This window comes from Nerophis lumbriciformis, linkage group LG10, assembly GCF_033978685.3.
Source record: "Nerophis lumbriciformis linkage group LG10, RoL_Nlum_v2.1, whole genome shotgun sequence".
NCBI classification, from domain to species: domain Eukaryota; kingdom Metazoa; phylum Chordata; class Actinopteri; order Syngnathiformes; family Syngnathidae; genus Nerophis; species Nerophis lumbriciformis.
The window spans coordinates 8,610,141-8,628,596 of record NC_084557.2 but is presented as its reverse complement, the minus strand read 5'-3'; the positions used below and the strand labels follow the sequence as shown (position 1 = coordinate 8,628,596).

Sequence of the window (18,456 nt, the reverse complement as noted above, 5' to 3'; positions counted from 1 at the left end):
TAGCAGCACTTTCCAGTGAGCTGCCTCTATTTTTTAAATTGTATTTATTTACTAGCAAGCTGGTCTCGCTTTGCTCGACATTTTTAATTCTAAGAGAGACAAAACTCTAATAGAATTTGAAAATCCAAGAAAATATTTTAAAGACTTGGTCTTCACTAACTGACAAAGAAACAGATAACAGATTTGGTGTCCAGTTCAAAGTGTGACATGATTTATTTAAAAATTTGAGAGTTGACTTTTGTATTTTACATGAGTTATTATTTGTACAAACATGGTGCAAAGTAATTCATGATTTGTTAAAAAAATGTTAGTGGCTAGCTAGTTAAAATGGGATATTGTGATTTCACAAGACTGTCTTAGAAGTGATCATTTGAAAATGTTCAATTTGAAAAATGTGCACTTAGAGAAAATATAAAAATAAAGTGTTGCATATTGATATTTATCTGTTTCTATATATATTTATTGTGAGAAATTATTAAGATGATCCAGTGATGTGCAGTCACTAGAGGCAGGTGAAGCGGGGCCTCACCTGCCATCATGGAAAGAAAAAAAATGTAAAAAGAAAAAAAATTATTCAAATTGTTATATGTATTCAGTGATTATACTATAAAGTTATTTTCCATTTAACTTCACCAGTTTTAGATTATTTTTATTCAAAATCGCGGAATTTTCACATTTGCCGTTCAAATACTGAGAAGAGACGGTGCGGTGAACAGCAGCCAGTTGAGGCACGTCACTCAGTGCCTCAACATGGATTCCGGACTCGGCTAACTGCTGGCCTGCTGTGCGGTGAGACTGTATTGCTATATGAATTATATTATACATTTCCATAGTTTAGTTAGCTGAGGTATATAATGTACAGTGTATTTTGTCAACAACTGTATGTGTGTAACGTATTTCTTGTGCTGAGCGATCATAAAACGGCTGCAAAAGACGCACTGGCTGAGGCTCCAGTAATCCCGCCTCCTGCACCCCTGCCGTAGAATTGTTATTCCAACTAAAGCCCACACTTAAACTTTCCACGTGCAAGATTAAATCTATTTAAAAAAGTGATTTCATAAGAAGCCAAAAAGTGCAAAAACAATAATGTTGGTGTTGGAGGAGTTGTGAATGACTGCAGGGCCACAACATTAGGTACACCTGCAGACTGCAGGTGTACCTAATTCACAACTCCTCCAACACGAACATTATTGTTTTTGCACTTTTTGGCTTCTTATTAAATAACTTTTGTAACCTATTTTCATGGGCTTTCCTCTTTGTGATGTTAAGTTCCTGTTATGCGCTGTTATACAGTATATGCCTTGAGCTCTTATTTTGAAGGCGCTAAGAGCGGAAGTGATGACACGTTGCGGAGGTTTTTGAAAGAAGGTAAATAAAGTGGTCCTCGTAAAAACTGGAGACTCCGTGTTTGTTATTTTGTAGTTTCATACAGTATAGGCGACATTTATAAACCCTCGGTTACACTTTTTTAAATAGATTCAATCTTGCACGTGGAAAGTTTAAGTGAGGGCTTTAGTTGCGGCGCATGGACTTAATTTCTAAGTAAAGGTAAGACCATAATAACGTTTTTTTTATTAAATGTGCTTTTTTGTGTGCTACAGTTTGTATGTGTAAAGTTAAAGTTAAGTTAAAGTACCAATGATTGTCACACACACACTAGGTGTAATGAAATTTGTCCTCTGCATTTGACCCATCCCCTTGATCACCCCCTGGGAGGTGAGGGGAGCAGTGGGCAGCAGCGGCGCTGCGCCCGGGAATCATTTTTGGTGATTTAACCCCCAATTCCAAGCCTTGATGCTGAGTGCCAAGCAGGGAAGAATGCTGGTATGAGCTTTTAAACATAACCCGTTAACTGCTGCCAATCAAATGGTGAATAAGATACTCTTTAGGGTTCATATGTTTGTAAATCTGACTGTGATGAAGTCAGTGCATCACCAGCCATCAACCTCACCGCACGTCACTGAGATAATCAGTGTTTCCACAAAGATAAATATCATTAATTATTAATAATAACAGAGTTAAAGGTAAATTGAGCAAATTGGCTATTTCTGGCAATTTATTTAAGTGTGTATCAAACTGGTAGCCCCTGCGATGAGGTGGCGACTTGTCCAGGGCGTACCCCGCCTTCCGCCCGATTGTAGCTGAGATAGGCTCCAGCGCCCCCCGCCACTCCAAAGGGAATAAGCGGTAGAAAATGGATGATGGAAACTGGAAGCCCTTCACATTAATCAGTACCCAAGAAGTAGCTCTTGGTTTCAAAAAGGTTGGGGACCCCTGTTCTTAATGAATACTTAGGCCTACTTCGCTACTGGATTTTAATGTGGGCCGTTGTGGTGGCACCTGGCCAGCCAAGTATTTTCGGAGGTGCTACTTGGTGAACACAGTTAGAGAAGCACTGGTTGTAGCGTGCGGTCATGACACCTCGCACACAGCCCGACAACATCTGGGTGTGTCGGCTCCATTCCAATCTGTCCTTCTATGTCAGCACGTTGTGGCGGTCACCACAACATCCCTCCGCCATTAGACTAATTGTGCTGGATTAATCCGACCTGATGTGTGCTTTTAATACCATCAATGGTCATGTTACCCTCTTTTGATTACCCACTTCCCAAGCCCCTGTGGCATTCGCTCTGATCCAAGCCTTCAATCAATCCGCATGACTATGAATGAGATTAGTTTGGTGGCAACATTTATTTTGCCAGCTGAATGTTCACGAGCTGATATGATGTGGTTGTCTTTGCGCCATGTTATGGGTTTTGCGTGCTCGTCCAATCATTTAGCAGGCATGAAAAGCGTGGCCTTTACAGTACGTGTAATTAAGTCTTCAGTGGATCATTTGCAGGAATTAAGCCTTTTATAGCCAAAGGATTATTGTGACACCTGCAGTTTATGCCCTGCCTCAGCTTGCACGCATGGAATACACCTGCGCTAAAGATATTCATGCACTTTCAGCGCTTTGATATTAATGAGGTTTTCATTACACTAATCCAGACCTGGGAAAAATACACATGCGGCCCATTAAGATTTTCAATCCAGCCCGCCGGATGTTCTTCGTGATTCTTTTAGACCTTTAAAGGGGAACATTATCACAATTTCAGAAGAGTTAAAACCATTAAAAATCAGTTCCCAGTGGCTTATTTTATTTTTCAAAGTTTTTTTCAAAATTTGACCCATCACGCAATATCCCTAAAAAAAGCTTCAAAGTGCCTGATTTTAACCATCGTTATATACACCCGTCCATTTTCCTGTGACGTCACATAGTGATGCCAACAAAAACAAACATGGCGCATAGAACAGCAAGGTATAGCGACATTAGCTCGGATTCAGACTCGGATTTCAGCGGCTTAAGCGATTCAACAGACTACGCATGTATTGAAACGGATGGTTGTAGTGTGGAGGCAGGTAGCGAAAACGAAATTGAAGAAGAAACTGAAGCTATTGAGCCATATTGGTTTGAACCGTATGCAAGCGAAACAGACAAAAACGACACGACAGCCAGCGACACGGGAGAAAGCGAGGACGAATTCGGCGATCGCCTTCTAACCAACGATTGGTATGTGTTTGTTTGGCATTAAAGGAAACTAACAACTATGAACTAGGTTTACAGCATATGAAATACATTTGGCAACAACATGCACTTTGAGAGTGCAGACAGCCCAATTTTCATCAATTAATATATTCTGTAGACATACCCTCATCCGCTCTCTTTTCCTGAAAGCTGATCTGTCCAGTTTTGGAATTGATGTCAGCAGGCCAGGGAAGCTAGGGTCGATATTCTTCTCTTGATCATCTTCGGTGGCATAAGGGACGGTGTGAGCCAAGACATCCAGGGGGTTTAGCTCGCTCGTCTGTGGGAACAAACTGCCGCCATTGCTTGCCGTGCTACCGAGGTCCTTTGTCCCTGAATTGCTCACACACTCCGGCAGATTCAATGGGGGTCTGGCGGCAGATTTCTTTGACTTTATCGTTGGAAATGCATCTGCTTTGAGTGTCGCAGGATATCCACACATTCTTGCCATCTCTGTCGTAGCATAGCTTTCGTCGGTAAAGTGTGCGGAACAAACGTCCAATTTCTTGCCACTTTCGCATCTTTGGGCCACTGGTGCAACTTGAATCCGTCCCTGTTCGTGTTGTTACACCCTCCGACAACACACCGACGAGGCATGATGTCTCCAAGGTACGGAAAACAGTCGAAAAAAACGGAAAATAACAGAGCTGATTTGACTCGGTGTTTGTAATGTGTTTGAGAAAATGGCTTATGACGTCATCGCTCCGAGAGCGAATAATAGAAAGGCGTTTAATTCGCCAAAATTCACCCATTTAGAGTTCGGAAATCGGTTAAAAAAATATATGGTCTTTTTTCTGCAACATCAAGGTATATATTGACGCTTACATAGGTCTGGTGATAATGTTCCCCTTTAACATCAAAACTGTAGCCGCCATTATGATGTGCAGTGCTGTTTTTAAATGACCGCAACTCTTTGTTAGAATAATTGTATCTAAGTTATCACAAAACTTTGTGTTTCAATGAGTTCCCGGCGAGAAGACAAAAGTCTTTGATCCTACCAAGCAGAAGGCTTGTAAAACTCCACTGTGTAGGATGGGAAGAAACATGAAGGTGTTCTGTTTCTTTCATGTATTGTAATCAACAGAAAGATATTGTCTTGACCCGAGATCTACAAAGCGAAGAGGAAGCAGGACCTGTCTCCCCTACAGGGACCTCTTCTTTGAACTGTTTTACGACCTTTTCTTTGAACTGTTCTGTAACCAAAGGCAGCACCTGTTTACGACCCCCCTCCCTTACAAACAGTTGTTGCCATGTAATCAGGGAAAGTCCAAATAAAAGAGGATGCGTACAGTTTTTCTTGGTGAGACTGTACAAAGAGTACAGTCCAGACGTCTCTCCTCAATTGAGCCAAATTTATTTCTGTCTCTGTTTGATTCTTTGCTTCTTGTCTTGTTTAATAGATGTCATCAACGTTTGAACCTGACAGTAAGTGTCTACATTTTGCATTATATTTATTATTTTACTTATTTTTTGTCTGGTTTTGTATTTGTTTTGTATCATCCCGTGAGGTGTATATTACTTTTCTTGTTCGGTTTGTACTTCATGAAGTTTTGCACTTGTTGGTTTTTTTGTGTGTTTTCATTATATTTGGATGTATTTGTTTGGTTTATATGTTGTGAATCTGGGCTATCCATTAACTACTTATTATGTTGAAGGGGGCAGGACATATAAGATTTTCTTCATCCTGTTCCTTCTCAAGCATAGGTGTGTAAATATATGTTTTGGTGCCAAAGTTTAATTGTCTATTGATCAAAAATGCACATCAATGAAGGAGATAAATAAAAAAAATGAAATGAATGAACTTAAAAAGTGGCTTTGGAGCAATCAAAGCTGCTCACACGGTCACTGAGGTGGACACTATGATTGACACTTAATGTGTATTATATTTATCCATGAGAGCATTTTGTTGTAAACTGTGAGGTGTTTCTGTTAAAATCATGGTTGTGTTTTACAAATGATGACAGATGTGAACAAGAGCATGTATTGTCTGTGTTATGATGTAAACATAACATCATATATTATTTTATATTATGTGTCAATGAAAGGGCATTTTATGACGTTTCTTAATTTGATTACATGCTATAGTATGATTTTATTGTTAAAATTTTATTGCATGATTTTTGTATCCCTTTAATTTAGGTAGCCAGGGACTGCAGATGGAAATGAGCTACTTAGCTATAATCTGGTGCAGAACATATCAGATTTTTACAACATATTTCTGCATAAAAGTGATAATATATCATATTGTAGGTGTTTATTACACTTTCCATTCATATTTTGCTGTTTGTTACATTTTTGTTGTGTTTTGCTTGATTGTAAAAAGCTGCTCTGACATGTATAAAGAAGATATGTTCATATGTTGTTAATATTCAGTGTTTTATTGTTCATAGTTGACATTGTAAATCCCACTTTCTTTATTTTCATGTACATTTTTGGGTGTGCCATTCAGCAAAAATCTGTAAAATTCCATTCCGTTTTTTTTTTTAGGTGGTCTGTCATAACTTTTTTAGATCGGACATTGTGAGTTCTGGTATTAGTGTTCCGGAAAAAAAGGGACCCAAACACACATTCTGTACAGCAGATTTTTACAGCCAAATGTGTATATATCAATTATACACACATACACATTGGGCCCCCAGACACATTTTTTCTCTCAATGTGGCCCCCGAGTCAAATATTTGCCAAGCTCTGCACAAAAGCTTGTTTCTATTGTTTTGGTTACCTTATTGAGGGGGTTTGGTAGAAGCTCATCACAGGTAAATTAATTTGCACGAGTAGGAATTGTTAATTATAGATTTAATATTTTCATAGCTAGAGCTTAAAAAATGGTTTATGACTTTATTATTATTATTATGAGATATTATAATTGTTTCTAAATGTAAAATACTTCCTTGTAGTCTACATAACATGTAATGGTGGTTCTTTGGTCAAAATGTTGCATCGATGATGTTGATGGAGCTAACTGTTTTAATAAAATTCAGACTTTACTTCAATCAATAACGGAGCAGCATCTCCTCATCCTCAATGTGTCCCGTGAAAAAACGTCCGACCGGAACTCTCTAATGACTAAAGTTCCTTGGGTGAATAAAGTAAACTCACTACACCGGTATGTTTTAGAGCTTTCGTGGCGAGTTTACTGTCATAGATAGGATTTCAGTCACCTGAAATGGTGTTCACTTCACAGGTGTGCTTGAAGCTCATGGAGAGAATGCCAAGAGTGTGCAAAGCAGTAATCAGAGCAAAGGGTGGCTATTTTCAAAAAACTAGAATATAAAACATGTTTTCAGTTATTTCACCTTTTTTTGTTAAGTACATAACTCCACATGTGTTCATTCATAGTTTTGATGTGACAATCTACAATGTAAATAGTCATGAAAATAAAGAAAACGCATTGAATGAGAAGGTGTCTCCAAACGTTTGGTCTGTACTGTATGTATTTTTTAACCTCAAGGGATCCCTTCAAGTTTGGCCTGGGAGACCTGGGAGGGTCGCAGTCATAAAAATGTTAAAAAATAAGTCATATGTATATATATTCGTTTTAAGACTTATAACTTCAGATCAATCAGGGCATACACATTTATACATTTAATTTATGTTTTATGCCTTTTCCGTTGAAGAAAACACTGTTTTTAATGTAGAAAACCAAATTAAAAATATGCAATGATTCACTGTGAAGTAATTGGAGCCTTAAATAGGTCAATATTTCATAACAACATTGATTTTGATTCATTACTTTTTGAGCAATAACTGTTTAAAAAAAAAAAAATCCCACAAAAATTCTCAGGGATTCAAAGGGGCCTCAGTCATAAAAGTGTTAAAAATAAGTCATACATTCTTTTTTTTAACTTTCAACGCTAAAATCTCTAAACCAACTTTAGATCTATTCAAATATGTGTAATATTGTTTTTCCATTTACAGGAATACACCAAAAAAACAACGACCGTAGATTTTACAGTAAAACAGTGGCACTGTTTTCCCATTTACATTTACGGTATATATTGTAAAAAAACATCTTACATTTTATGGTAAAATTTCGGCAGCTAAACTTTACTCTAAAACAGGGGTGTCAAACGTACAGCCCGAGGGCCTGGGTCAGGCCCGCGAACATGTTTTATCCGGCCCACGGGATGGGTTTGCTAGGTATAAAAATTAACCTGAAATTTTTGAATGAAAGAAACTGCTGTTCTAAATGTGTCCACTAGATGTCACATTAGCAAGTCTTTGTATCTTTGTAGATCAGGGGTGCTCATTACGTCGATCGCGATCTACCGATCGATCTCGGAGGGTGTGTCAGTCGATCACCAGCCAGGCATTAAAAAAATAGTCCTAAAAATGAGCGATCATAAATCTTCACTATGACGTCACTTTCGTCACTTGATTGACATTCACGGCACCCGAGGGTCTTCTGAGATGACGCTGGCTGCTGCCAGATCATTAAAATTACCGACTGGAAGGCGAGAAACACTTTATTTCAACAGACTCTGGCGCTGTACCTGTCGTCAAAACTCCAAAGACCGACTGCACAGTTGCACAATAAAAGCTCTGCTTCATCCTGCCTGCGCTACCAAAATAAGAGTCTCAGAAAGCTGGCGTGCACAAGCTAGCAAGCTACGGAGTTTGCCGACAATGTATTTCTTGTAAAGTGTATACAAAGGAGTACGGAAGCTGGACAAATAAGATGCCAAAAACCAACCACTTTCATGTGGTATTGGAGGACTTTTTTTCTCCTCTATTCGAAAATGTGGACGTTATCATCACCACTGTCTGATTCCAATCAATGCAAGTCATCACAATCAGGTAATACACCAACTTATATTCTTGTCTTCATGAAAGAAAGGAATCTATATGTGTTAAACATGCTTGTATTATCTTTAACCACCTTTAACTTGGTAACAATATTAACTATATGTGTTAAACATGCTTGTATTATCTTTAACCACCTTTAACTTGTTAACAATATTAACTATATGTGTTAAACATGCTTGTATTATCATTAAACACCTTTAACTTGTTAACAATATTAACTATATGTGTTAAACATGCTTGTATTATCTTTAACCACCTTTAAGTTGTTAACAATATTAACTATATGTGTTAAACATGCTTGTTTTATCTTTAACCACCTTTAAGTTGTTAACAATATTAACTATTTGTGTTAAACATGCTTGTATTATTTTTAACCACCTTTAACTTGTTAACAATATTAACTATATGTGTTAAACATGCTTGCATTATCTTTAAACACCTTTAACTTGTTAACAATATTAACTATATGTATTAAACATACTTGTATTATCATTAAACACCTTTAATGTATTAACAATATTAACTATATGTGTTAAACATGCTTGCATTATCATTAAACACCTTTAACTTGTTAACAAAAACATATATTTCATAAATAAGTAAATATAAATTATATATATGAATGAGGTAGATCCCCACGACTTGATCAATTGAAAAGTAGCTCGCCTGCAGAAAAAGTGTGAGCACCCCTGTTGTAGATGATGCTACATATGTATAAAATAAACCACATGTTAGTACATCATCCATCCATCCATTTTCTACCGCTTAGGCGGGGTACACCCTGGACAAGTCGCCACCTCATCGCAGTGTTAGTACATCAGTCAAGGAAAATGATCAAACTATAAGAATAACATTCTATAATTTGATTTTGATATAATTTTTTTTATCTTGATAGATTGAAAATGAACACCAATGAGTTGACTGATGAACATTATGACATAATTTATTCAGAAAATATAAAGAACGACAAATAAAGTATTTATACTATTAACCGCAACAGGTAATTGTAAAAAAAAGAAAAAAGAAAAGAAACATTATGATTTGTTCAATTTCAGAATGTGCTTGTTCTATTTTTAAACAAAGAAAACAATCTGAAGTTGTCTTTATTTTTAAGTTATCGTGCTGTGATTTTACCAGTCCGGCCCACTCCATGTGGCCCCCCCATCTAAAATAAGTTTGACACCCCTGCTCTAAAATCTGCATATTTTTCTTGCAGTGTACGTAAAAATATATAACAATAAATGATTGTGTAATGAAGCAATTTAAAATGTATATAACAAGTAGTAAAAATGAGAGAGTAATTACCTAAAGTCGCTGTACGGATGAATAATCCAGAAGCCGGCAGACTTGACGCGTTCCCGCTCGTGTTCCACCGCCCTCTCGCTGCCCAACATCCGCAGAGAGAACTTGTTGACTCCCGGCTGGAGCATGGCCCCGAACTGCCGGTGCATGAAGCCGGCTTGGTACAGCCGCTCATCCTCGGGGATGATCTGCTCGCTTCCCTCCAACTTGATGAAAGTCGCCTGCTCGAAGGCGGCGCCACTCACGCCCGCCGCCGCCGCCGCCGCCGGGCCGCGCTCGCCGGGGGAACTTTCGTCCACACCGGCGTCCGCCTCCGGGATGAGGCAGCGCTGCTCCGCCGGATCTGCCCCGGGGGGACGACGCCCGCTGACGGACGAGATGCTGCTCCTGAAGCGGCGGCAGTCTCCGTTCACGCTGGTCTTCCCGGACACGTCCCGGTCCTCCTCCGCGCTCCTGCAACTGTTGGCGGGGGACAAATGTCTCATCACGATACTTTTCCTCTTCGTGTCCTTGTCGCCGGCGTCCCATTCGGCTTTTTGGCCCATGTTTTGCGGCAGGCTGTAAAGCCGCTTGCGCATGGAAGACTGGAACCTTTCCATGTCAGCGCATGCGGGGAGGATGAATCATGCGGGAGTCAGGCGAACATCCGCAGGGCAGCTTCCGCACTCCGGGACCGGCCTCCCAGTGCCACACATGGGGGGATGCGTCAAGAGGGAAAAGGGTCCGGGAGGCTGCAGGTAAAAAGGTGTGGAAGACGCGGCATCGCGATGCTGCATGACGGCCGTCGGACGTGCGGGGAAGTGAGAGCTCGTGGATGTGGAGCTCAATGACACAGTGGGTGTCCGCCTCCCTGCCCCGTGGAAACATGCGCGGTGTCAACACGAGGCGGTGACACGCATGCACGTGCACCTGCTTCCGGGTTCCATTAGTACACCTGCGCAATTTAAACATCCACGAACATCAACATCAACATCAACATCAACATCAACATCATGTTGATGTTGATGTTCATGTTCACATTCATGTTCATGTTGTACATGAACATTAACATGAACATCAACATCATGTTGATGTTGATGTTCATGTTCATGTTCATGTTCAACATCAACATGAACATCAACATGAACATCAACATCATGTTGATGTTGATGTTGATGTTCATGTTCACGTTCATGTTCATGTTGTACATGAACATCAACATGATGTTGATGTTGAACATGAACATCAACATGATGTTCATGTTCACGTTGATGTTGTACATGAACATCAACATCATGCTGATGTTCATGTTCATGTTGTACATGAACATCAACATCATGTTGATGTACACGCTCACATTGATGTTGAACATCAACATCATGTTGATGTTGATGTTCATATTCAATATCAACATGAACATCAACATCAACATGAACATCAACATGAATATCAACATCATGTTGATGTTCATGTTGTACATGGACATCAACATCAACAAGAACATCAACATCATGTTGATGTTCATGTTCACGTTGATGTTGAACATGAACATCATGTTGATGTTGATGTTCATGTTCACGTTCACGTTGATGTTGAACATGAACAAGATCATCATGTTGATGTTCATGTTGTACATGAACATCAACATGAACATCAACATCATGTTGATGTTGATGCTCATGTTCACGTTCATGTTGATGTTGAACATGAACATCGACATCATGTTGATGTTGTACATGAACATCAACTGTTCATGTTGTACATGAACATGAACATGAACATCATCATCATGTTGATGTTCATGTTCACGTTGATGTTGAACATGAACATCATGTTGATGTTCATGCTGTACATGAACATCAACATGAACATCAACATCATGTTGATGTTGCTGTTCATGTTCATTTTCACGTTCACGGTGATGTTGAACATGAACATCGACATCATGTTGGTGTTGATGTTCATGTTGTACATGAACATCAACATGAACATGAACATGAACATCATCATCATGTTGATGTTCATGTTCACGTTGATGTTGAACATGAACATCTTGTTGATGTTCATGTTGTATATGAACATCAACATGAACATCAACATCATGTGAATGTTCATGTTCACGTTGATGTTGAACATGAACATCAACATCATGTTGATGTTCATGTTGTACATGAACATCAACATGAACATCAACATCATGTTGATGTTGATGCTCATGTTCACGTTCATGTTGATGTTGAACATGAACATCGACATCATGTTGATGTTGTACATGAACATCAACTGTTCATGTTGTACATGAACATCAACATGAACATGAACATCATCATCATGTTGATGTTCATGTTCACGTTGATGTTGAACATGAACATCATGTTGATGTTCATGCTGTACATGAACATCAACATGAACATCAACATCATGTTGATGTTGCTGTTCTTGTTCATTTTCACGTTCACGGTGATGTTGAACATGAACATCGACATCATGTTGGTGTTGATGTTCATGTTGTACATGAACATCAACATGAACATGAACATGAACATCATCATCATGTTGATGTTCATGTTCACGTTGATGTTGAACATGAACATCTTGTTGATGTTCATGTTGTATATGAACATCAACATGAACATCAACATCATGTGAATGTTCATGTTCACATTGATGTTGAACATGAACATCAACATCATGTTGATGTTCATGTTGTACATGAACATCAACATGAACATCAACATCATGTTGATGTTGATGCTCATGTTCACGTTCATGTTGATGTTGAACATGAACATCGACATCATGTTGATGTTGATGTTGTACATGAACATCAACAGTTCATGTTGTTCATGAACATCAACATGAACATGAACATCATCATCATGTTGATGTTCATGTTCACGTTGATGTTGAACATGAACATCATGTTGATGTTCATGCTGTACATGAACATCAACATGAACATCAACATCATGTTGATGTTGCTGTTCATGTTCATTTTCACGTTCACGGTGATGTTGAACATGAACATCGACATCATGTTGGTGTTGATGTTCATGTTGTACATGAACATCAACATGAACATGAACATGAACATCATCATCATGTTGATGTTCATGTTCACGTTGATGTTGAACATGAACATCTTGTTGATGTTCATGTTGTATATGAACATCAACATGAACATCAACATCATGTGAATGTTCATGTTCATGTTCACGTTGATGTTGAACATCAACATCAACATCATGTTGATGTTCATGTTGTACATGAACATCAACATGAACATCAACATCATGTTGATGTTGATGTTCATGTTCACGTTCATGTTGATGTTGAACATGAACATCGACATCATGTTGATGTTGATGTTGTACATGAACATCAACTGTTCATGTTGTACATGAACATCAACATGAACATCATCATCATGTTGATGTTCATGTTCACGTTGATGTTGAACATGAACATCATGTTGATGTTCATGCTGTACATGAACATCAACATGAACATCAACATCATGTTGATGTTGCTGTTCATGTTCATTTTCACGTTCACGGTGATGTTGAACATGAACATCGACATCATGTTGGTGTTGATGTTCATGTTGTACATGAACATGAACATGAACATGAACATGAACATCATCATCATGTTGATGTTCATGTTCACGTTGATGTTGAACATGAACATCTTGTTGATGTTCATGTTGTATATGAACATCAACATCATGTGAATGTTCATGTTCATGTTCACGTTGATGTTGAACATGAACATCAACATCATGTTGATGTTCATGTTCATGTTGATGTTGAACATGAACATGAACATTTCTCATAGTCATGCACATCGACGTCCCATAGGGGTTGTGAGTTTTTCCTTGCCCTGGTGTGGGCTCTGTACCGCGGATGTCGTTGTGGCTTGTGCAGCCCTTTGAGACACTCGTGATTTAGGGCAATATAAATAAACACTGATTGATTGATTGATTGATTGATACCGGTACCAAAATATTGGTATGGGGACAACCCTAACTAATATATTCCTTACATTAGATACTGAAGTCCTTTTAAAACTTGACATGTGAGGAGTATCTGGGACATGACTTATTATCTCCGCATTCAAAAAGCTTTAATATTTTAATGTCGGTTTACTTATGACTGCTGAGAATGATCAAAAATGACTTCAAGTGAAGTTTTGATGTGTCTGATTCTTGTAAACATTCATTATAAATCTCCATGTGAGCGGACGGTGTTTGACCGCACGTAGAAACCCTAAAGTTGTGTTCAATAGGATTATTGCTCTTCTTTCTTTGAATCGAATCGTTTTAGCAGCAGAAAAAAAAACTATTGTCGTCAGTTCAAACGGGGAGAAGGAAAGGCTTATTTATTTTGTTTTGGATTTGAAAATGGTGTGTTGGGCAAGATTAATTTGGCCATTTGGCCAGTGCAGCTTTATGCATGTGCCACTTAATGGAGAGTCTCTTACAAACTGCCAACAAATCCTCCATATTTAAGCAGATCACTCCATCTTTAATCATCTCATTCTGTGTGTGTGCTGCATGGACAGCTGTCAGTCACAACCCAGCTGAGGAAGTCAGGAATAAAAGCAATCCTCAACTCTGCGCTCATGACTGGACAATTGTTAGGTGACCTCAACGTTTCATTGATCAGTTGGGATCAAATCGCATCATTTTCGCTCTGCTTCAGTCACATCTTAGCCCGTTTTCATTGCAAAATAATTATAAATAATTGTAAACTCGGCTTTTGTCGTATGCTGACATGTTGTGAAGTATTTGTGATTACCAAAGATGTGGAGGACCTCAGGTAACTTCAATACACAAAGCAACGTAACACAAACTAGTGCTAGCGAGAGTTGTCCCCACACCAATATTTTGGTACCAAAATGTATTTCTATACTTTTGATACTTTTCTAAATAAAGGGGACCACAACAAATCATAGTGTGCATTAAACATATGTTTATTATTGTAACTTAGTCCTTAAATAAAATAGTGAACATACAAGACAACTTGTCTTTTAGTAGTAAGTAAACAAACAAAGACTCCTAATTAGTCTGCTGATGTATGCAGTAACATATTGTGTCATTTATCTACCTATTATTTTGTCAACATTATGAGGGACAAACTGTAAACATTTATTATTAATCCATTTGTTCATTTACTGTTAATATCTGCTTATTTTCTGTTTTAACATGTTCCAGTGTTTCCCACACATTCATTTATTTGTGGCGGCCCGCCACGAAAGAATTACGTCCGCCACAAATGGATTTTTCGGCTTTTGACTCGCTCGACCGCTCATAAAAGCGTGGTAGCATTGCTTCATTTTTACAGGTGTTATAGGTAGATAGGTTATAGCTGCATCGCTCGCGGCTCGTCATATATTTAATGTTAATCCGCGATTTCACCGAGCGTTTCACTGACGGTTTCGCCTGACGCTGCTTCATTAACACCGCCGCTGTTTGACTCGGTCACCTGTTTTCATACCGACGAGCTAACGTGTCCAGGTTATAACCCTGTTGTCAATAAACACACATGGACTGAAGCTAAATTGTCCACTGTCCACTGCAGCATGTGAATGCAATGAAAATAATAAAATCTGAGCCAACCAGCTGTTAAAATGTTGTCCAGGTTAATGTTTTGGCCATTAAAGGCCCTTCATTTCAAGATTTCAACTGTGATCGGGCTTTAAACAGGTGGCTGACCTGTTCAGATGAGTGTAACTGCTACTGGTCAAATAATGTGAAATAGCATTTAATTTTACATGTATGCAATGCCATTTAAATGTAATTATAGATAATAATAATAATAATTATTGTGTAGTGTTGTAAATAGTCAACGGGAAGAATTTTAGTAAGATATAAGCCATGAGCACTACACAGCCAGAAAAAAACCTAGGCAGGACAAGTAAAAATATTGGGGCAAGTAGATTTGAGAAGTCGGGCAAGTAGAAAAAAACCTTAACGTTGAACCCTGCATGTGTTGAGCTGCTGGTTAGACGGCACTGTACATAGAGCGCTTCTGCTCTTTAGTAATAAATTCTAATGTTGGATGTTCACTCCTTCACACAGATGAGTATAGAAAAATATTTTCAACGGCCGAAAAGGGCTGGACTTGGAGAGGAGGTAGGCCTACAGTCCGGACCACAGGTACGACCTGTTCAGCAGCAGCAGGAGGAGGAGGAGGAGGTTGACTGACTGTGGCAGGACACCTCTGCCTCTGTTTCACTTCATGTTGCTGGTAAATAATATGGTTGTAGTAGTAGGCTAAAGTTAAATTATTTAGTATTCACTAATTAAAGGGGCAGAGATTTAAGAGACATTTTAGCTTTTATATTTTATAAGATATATTTTTTGTAAGAACCACAATTAATAAATATATTTCAGTGAATCACTAATTGTTGAAATCTGTATATAAATATGTACATAAAATGTTGTAATTATATTCCAACTTCGCGTTCTTCTTGGTCATCGCCGCTGCCGCCCCCCCGCCCCCTCCCCGACCACACCACCACAAATAGATGCCTGTCCTGTGGGAAACACTGTGTTCTATCTACACTTCTGTTAAAATGTAATAATCACTTATTATTCTGTTGTTTGGATACTTTACATTAGTTTTGGATAGAGATGATAAATGCGTTAAAATGTAATATCGGAAAATATCGGTATCGTTTTTTTATTATCGGTATCGGGTTTTTTTTGTTTTGTTTTTTGTTTTTTTATTAAATCAACATAAAAAACACAAGATACACTTACAATTAGTGCACCAACTCAAAAAACCTCCCTCCCCCATTCACACTCATTCACACAAAAGGGTTGTTTCTTTCTGTTATTAATATTGTGGTTCCTACATTATATATCAATATATATCAATACAGTTTGCAAGGGATACAGTCCGTAAGCACACATGATTGTGCGTGCTGCTGGTCCACTAATAGTACTAACCTTTAACACTTCATTTTACTCATTTTCATTAATTACTAGTTTCTATGTAACTGTTTTTTTATATTGTTTTACTTTCTTTTTTATTCAAGAATTTTTTTTTAATTTATTTTATTTATTTTTTTAAAAAGGACCTTATCTTCACCATACCTGGTTGTCCAAATTAGGCATAATAATGTGTTAATTCCACGACTGCATATATCGGTTGATATCGGTATCGGTTGATATCGGTATCGGTAATTAAAGAGTTGGACAATATCGGAATGTCGGATATCGGCAAAAAGCCATTATCGGACATCCCTAGTTTTGGATGATACCACATATTTAGGTATCAATCCGATACCAAATAGTTACATCATACATTGGTCATATTCAAAGTCCTCATGTGTCCAGGGACGTATTTCCTGAGTTTATAAACATAATATAAACTTAAAAAAAACTAAAAAAAATGTTGTGATGCTAAAAAATATTGATGTAATCATAGTAGTATCGACTAGATACGCTCCTGTACTTGGTATCATTACAGTGGATGTCAGGTGTAGATCCACCCATGGCGTTTGTTTACATTGTGACGCCGGTGAGCTATTGGCGAGCAGGAAGTCGGGGGCTAAGCAGGGCGTCAACAGGTCCGTGTCCAAAGCGATGGGGTCGAGATCCAAAGGGGGAGCCAGAGAACCAGAGAGGAAAAACGAGGAGGACGCGTCCTCCTCGTTTCCTTCCTCTTTTTATTAGAATTCTATTAATGCACTTTCGTGATTGTTCGAACGCCATTGGGGACACCCATCAAGTACACAACAAGATTCACAAGAAAGTGAAATCCTGAAAATAATTTGAAAAATATTTCACACACTGAATGGATTTTCTATATAGCTAATGAATAGTGTACATGCACTGTCAGAATTTGATACAGATTTGTTGCAGTTCGTAAAGCCTGGCATGATTGCACCACATATGATTTTGTGTGCGTCAAGCAGTGCAAGTGCCTTACAGCATAGAAACGCGTGATATGCAATGTATGCAGTGTGTTGACTATCCATTGCATTGATTAAATGATAGACATCACTCTCTTTATCGAGCTGAAAAATGCCATAGTGTAACTCATTGCATGACAGCTAGTGTCTTGGTGTCTGCAGACACTAATTCTGGTATATTTTATTGATCTTTCAGATTTTGTGAAGAAGCTCCATCCCTCAAGTGAAGCAAATGTGATAAAGAAAATCATTGGAGTGAAACTGAACATTGCGCAGAAAATGGGAAAAAAAGAAGGCCTCAGAAACAAATTCTGCTGGACGTCTAGCCGTCTCTAACAGTCGGGGAAGCGCGGTGATCATGTTGATTTATGCTGCTGACATTTATTTATTACGTCAAGATTTGAGTTACATGTATATAATAAATACAAGTCAACATTCATTCAACTGCAATATTTGTCTTTCTCCATTGCCAGTGTTAGACCACAGATTTTGTAGAATGCCTGCCCAATCATTTCTACATCATTCTGAACCGTATTCCACAGAAAGCCATTCCATAGGAGCCTGTTCTATAGAACTACTCTTTAGAACTTTCTTCTATAGCACTATTCTTTAGAGGAGATCTATAGAACCATTCTTTAGAACCCTGTTCTATAGAACCATTCTTTAGAACCATGTTCTTTAGAACCCTGTTCTATAGAACCATTCTTTAGAACCCTGTTCTATAGAACCATTCTTTAGAACCCTGTTCTATAGAACCATTCTTTAGAATCCTGTTCTATAGAACTTCGGTCCTAAAGTTCATTAGAAATTCTATAGAGATATTCTTTAGAAATTCTATAGAACTTCGGTCCTAAAGTTCATTAGAAATTCTATAGAGA

At 38.3% G+C, this 18,456-nt stretch overlaps 1 protein-coding gene across 1 annotated transcript in view; it reads right to left on the bottom strand.

The window, feature by feature from the left end:
• LOC133612690 (potassium/sodium hyperpolarization-activated cyclic nucleotide-gated channel 3-like) overlaps positions 1–10,367 on the bottom strand; it is a 67,673-nt gene extending 57,306 nt beyond the window's left edge. Inside the window, exon 1 of the mRNA XM_061970325.1 lies at positions 9,680–10,367. Within this exon, the coding sequence (XP_061826309.1) occupies positions 9,680–10,275 (596 nt within the window). The 5' untranslated portion in view covers positions 10,276–10,367. The remainder of the gene's footprint in view (positions 1–9,679) is intronic.
• Between the last annotated feature and the right edge of the window lie 8,089 nt (positions 10,368–18,456).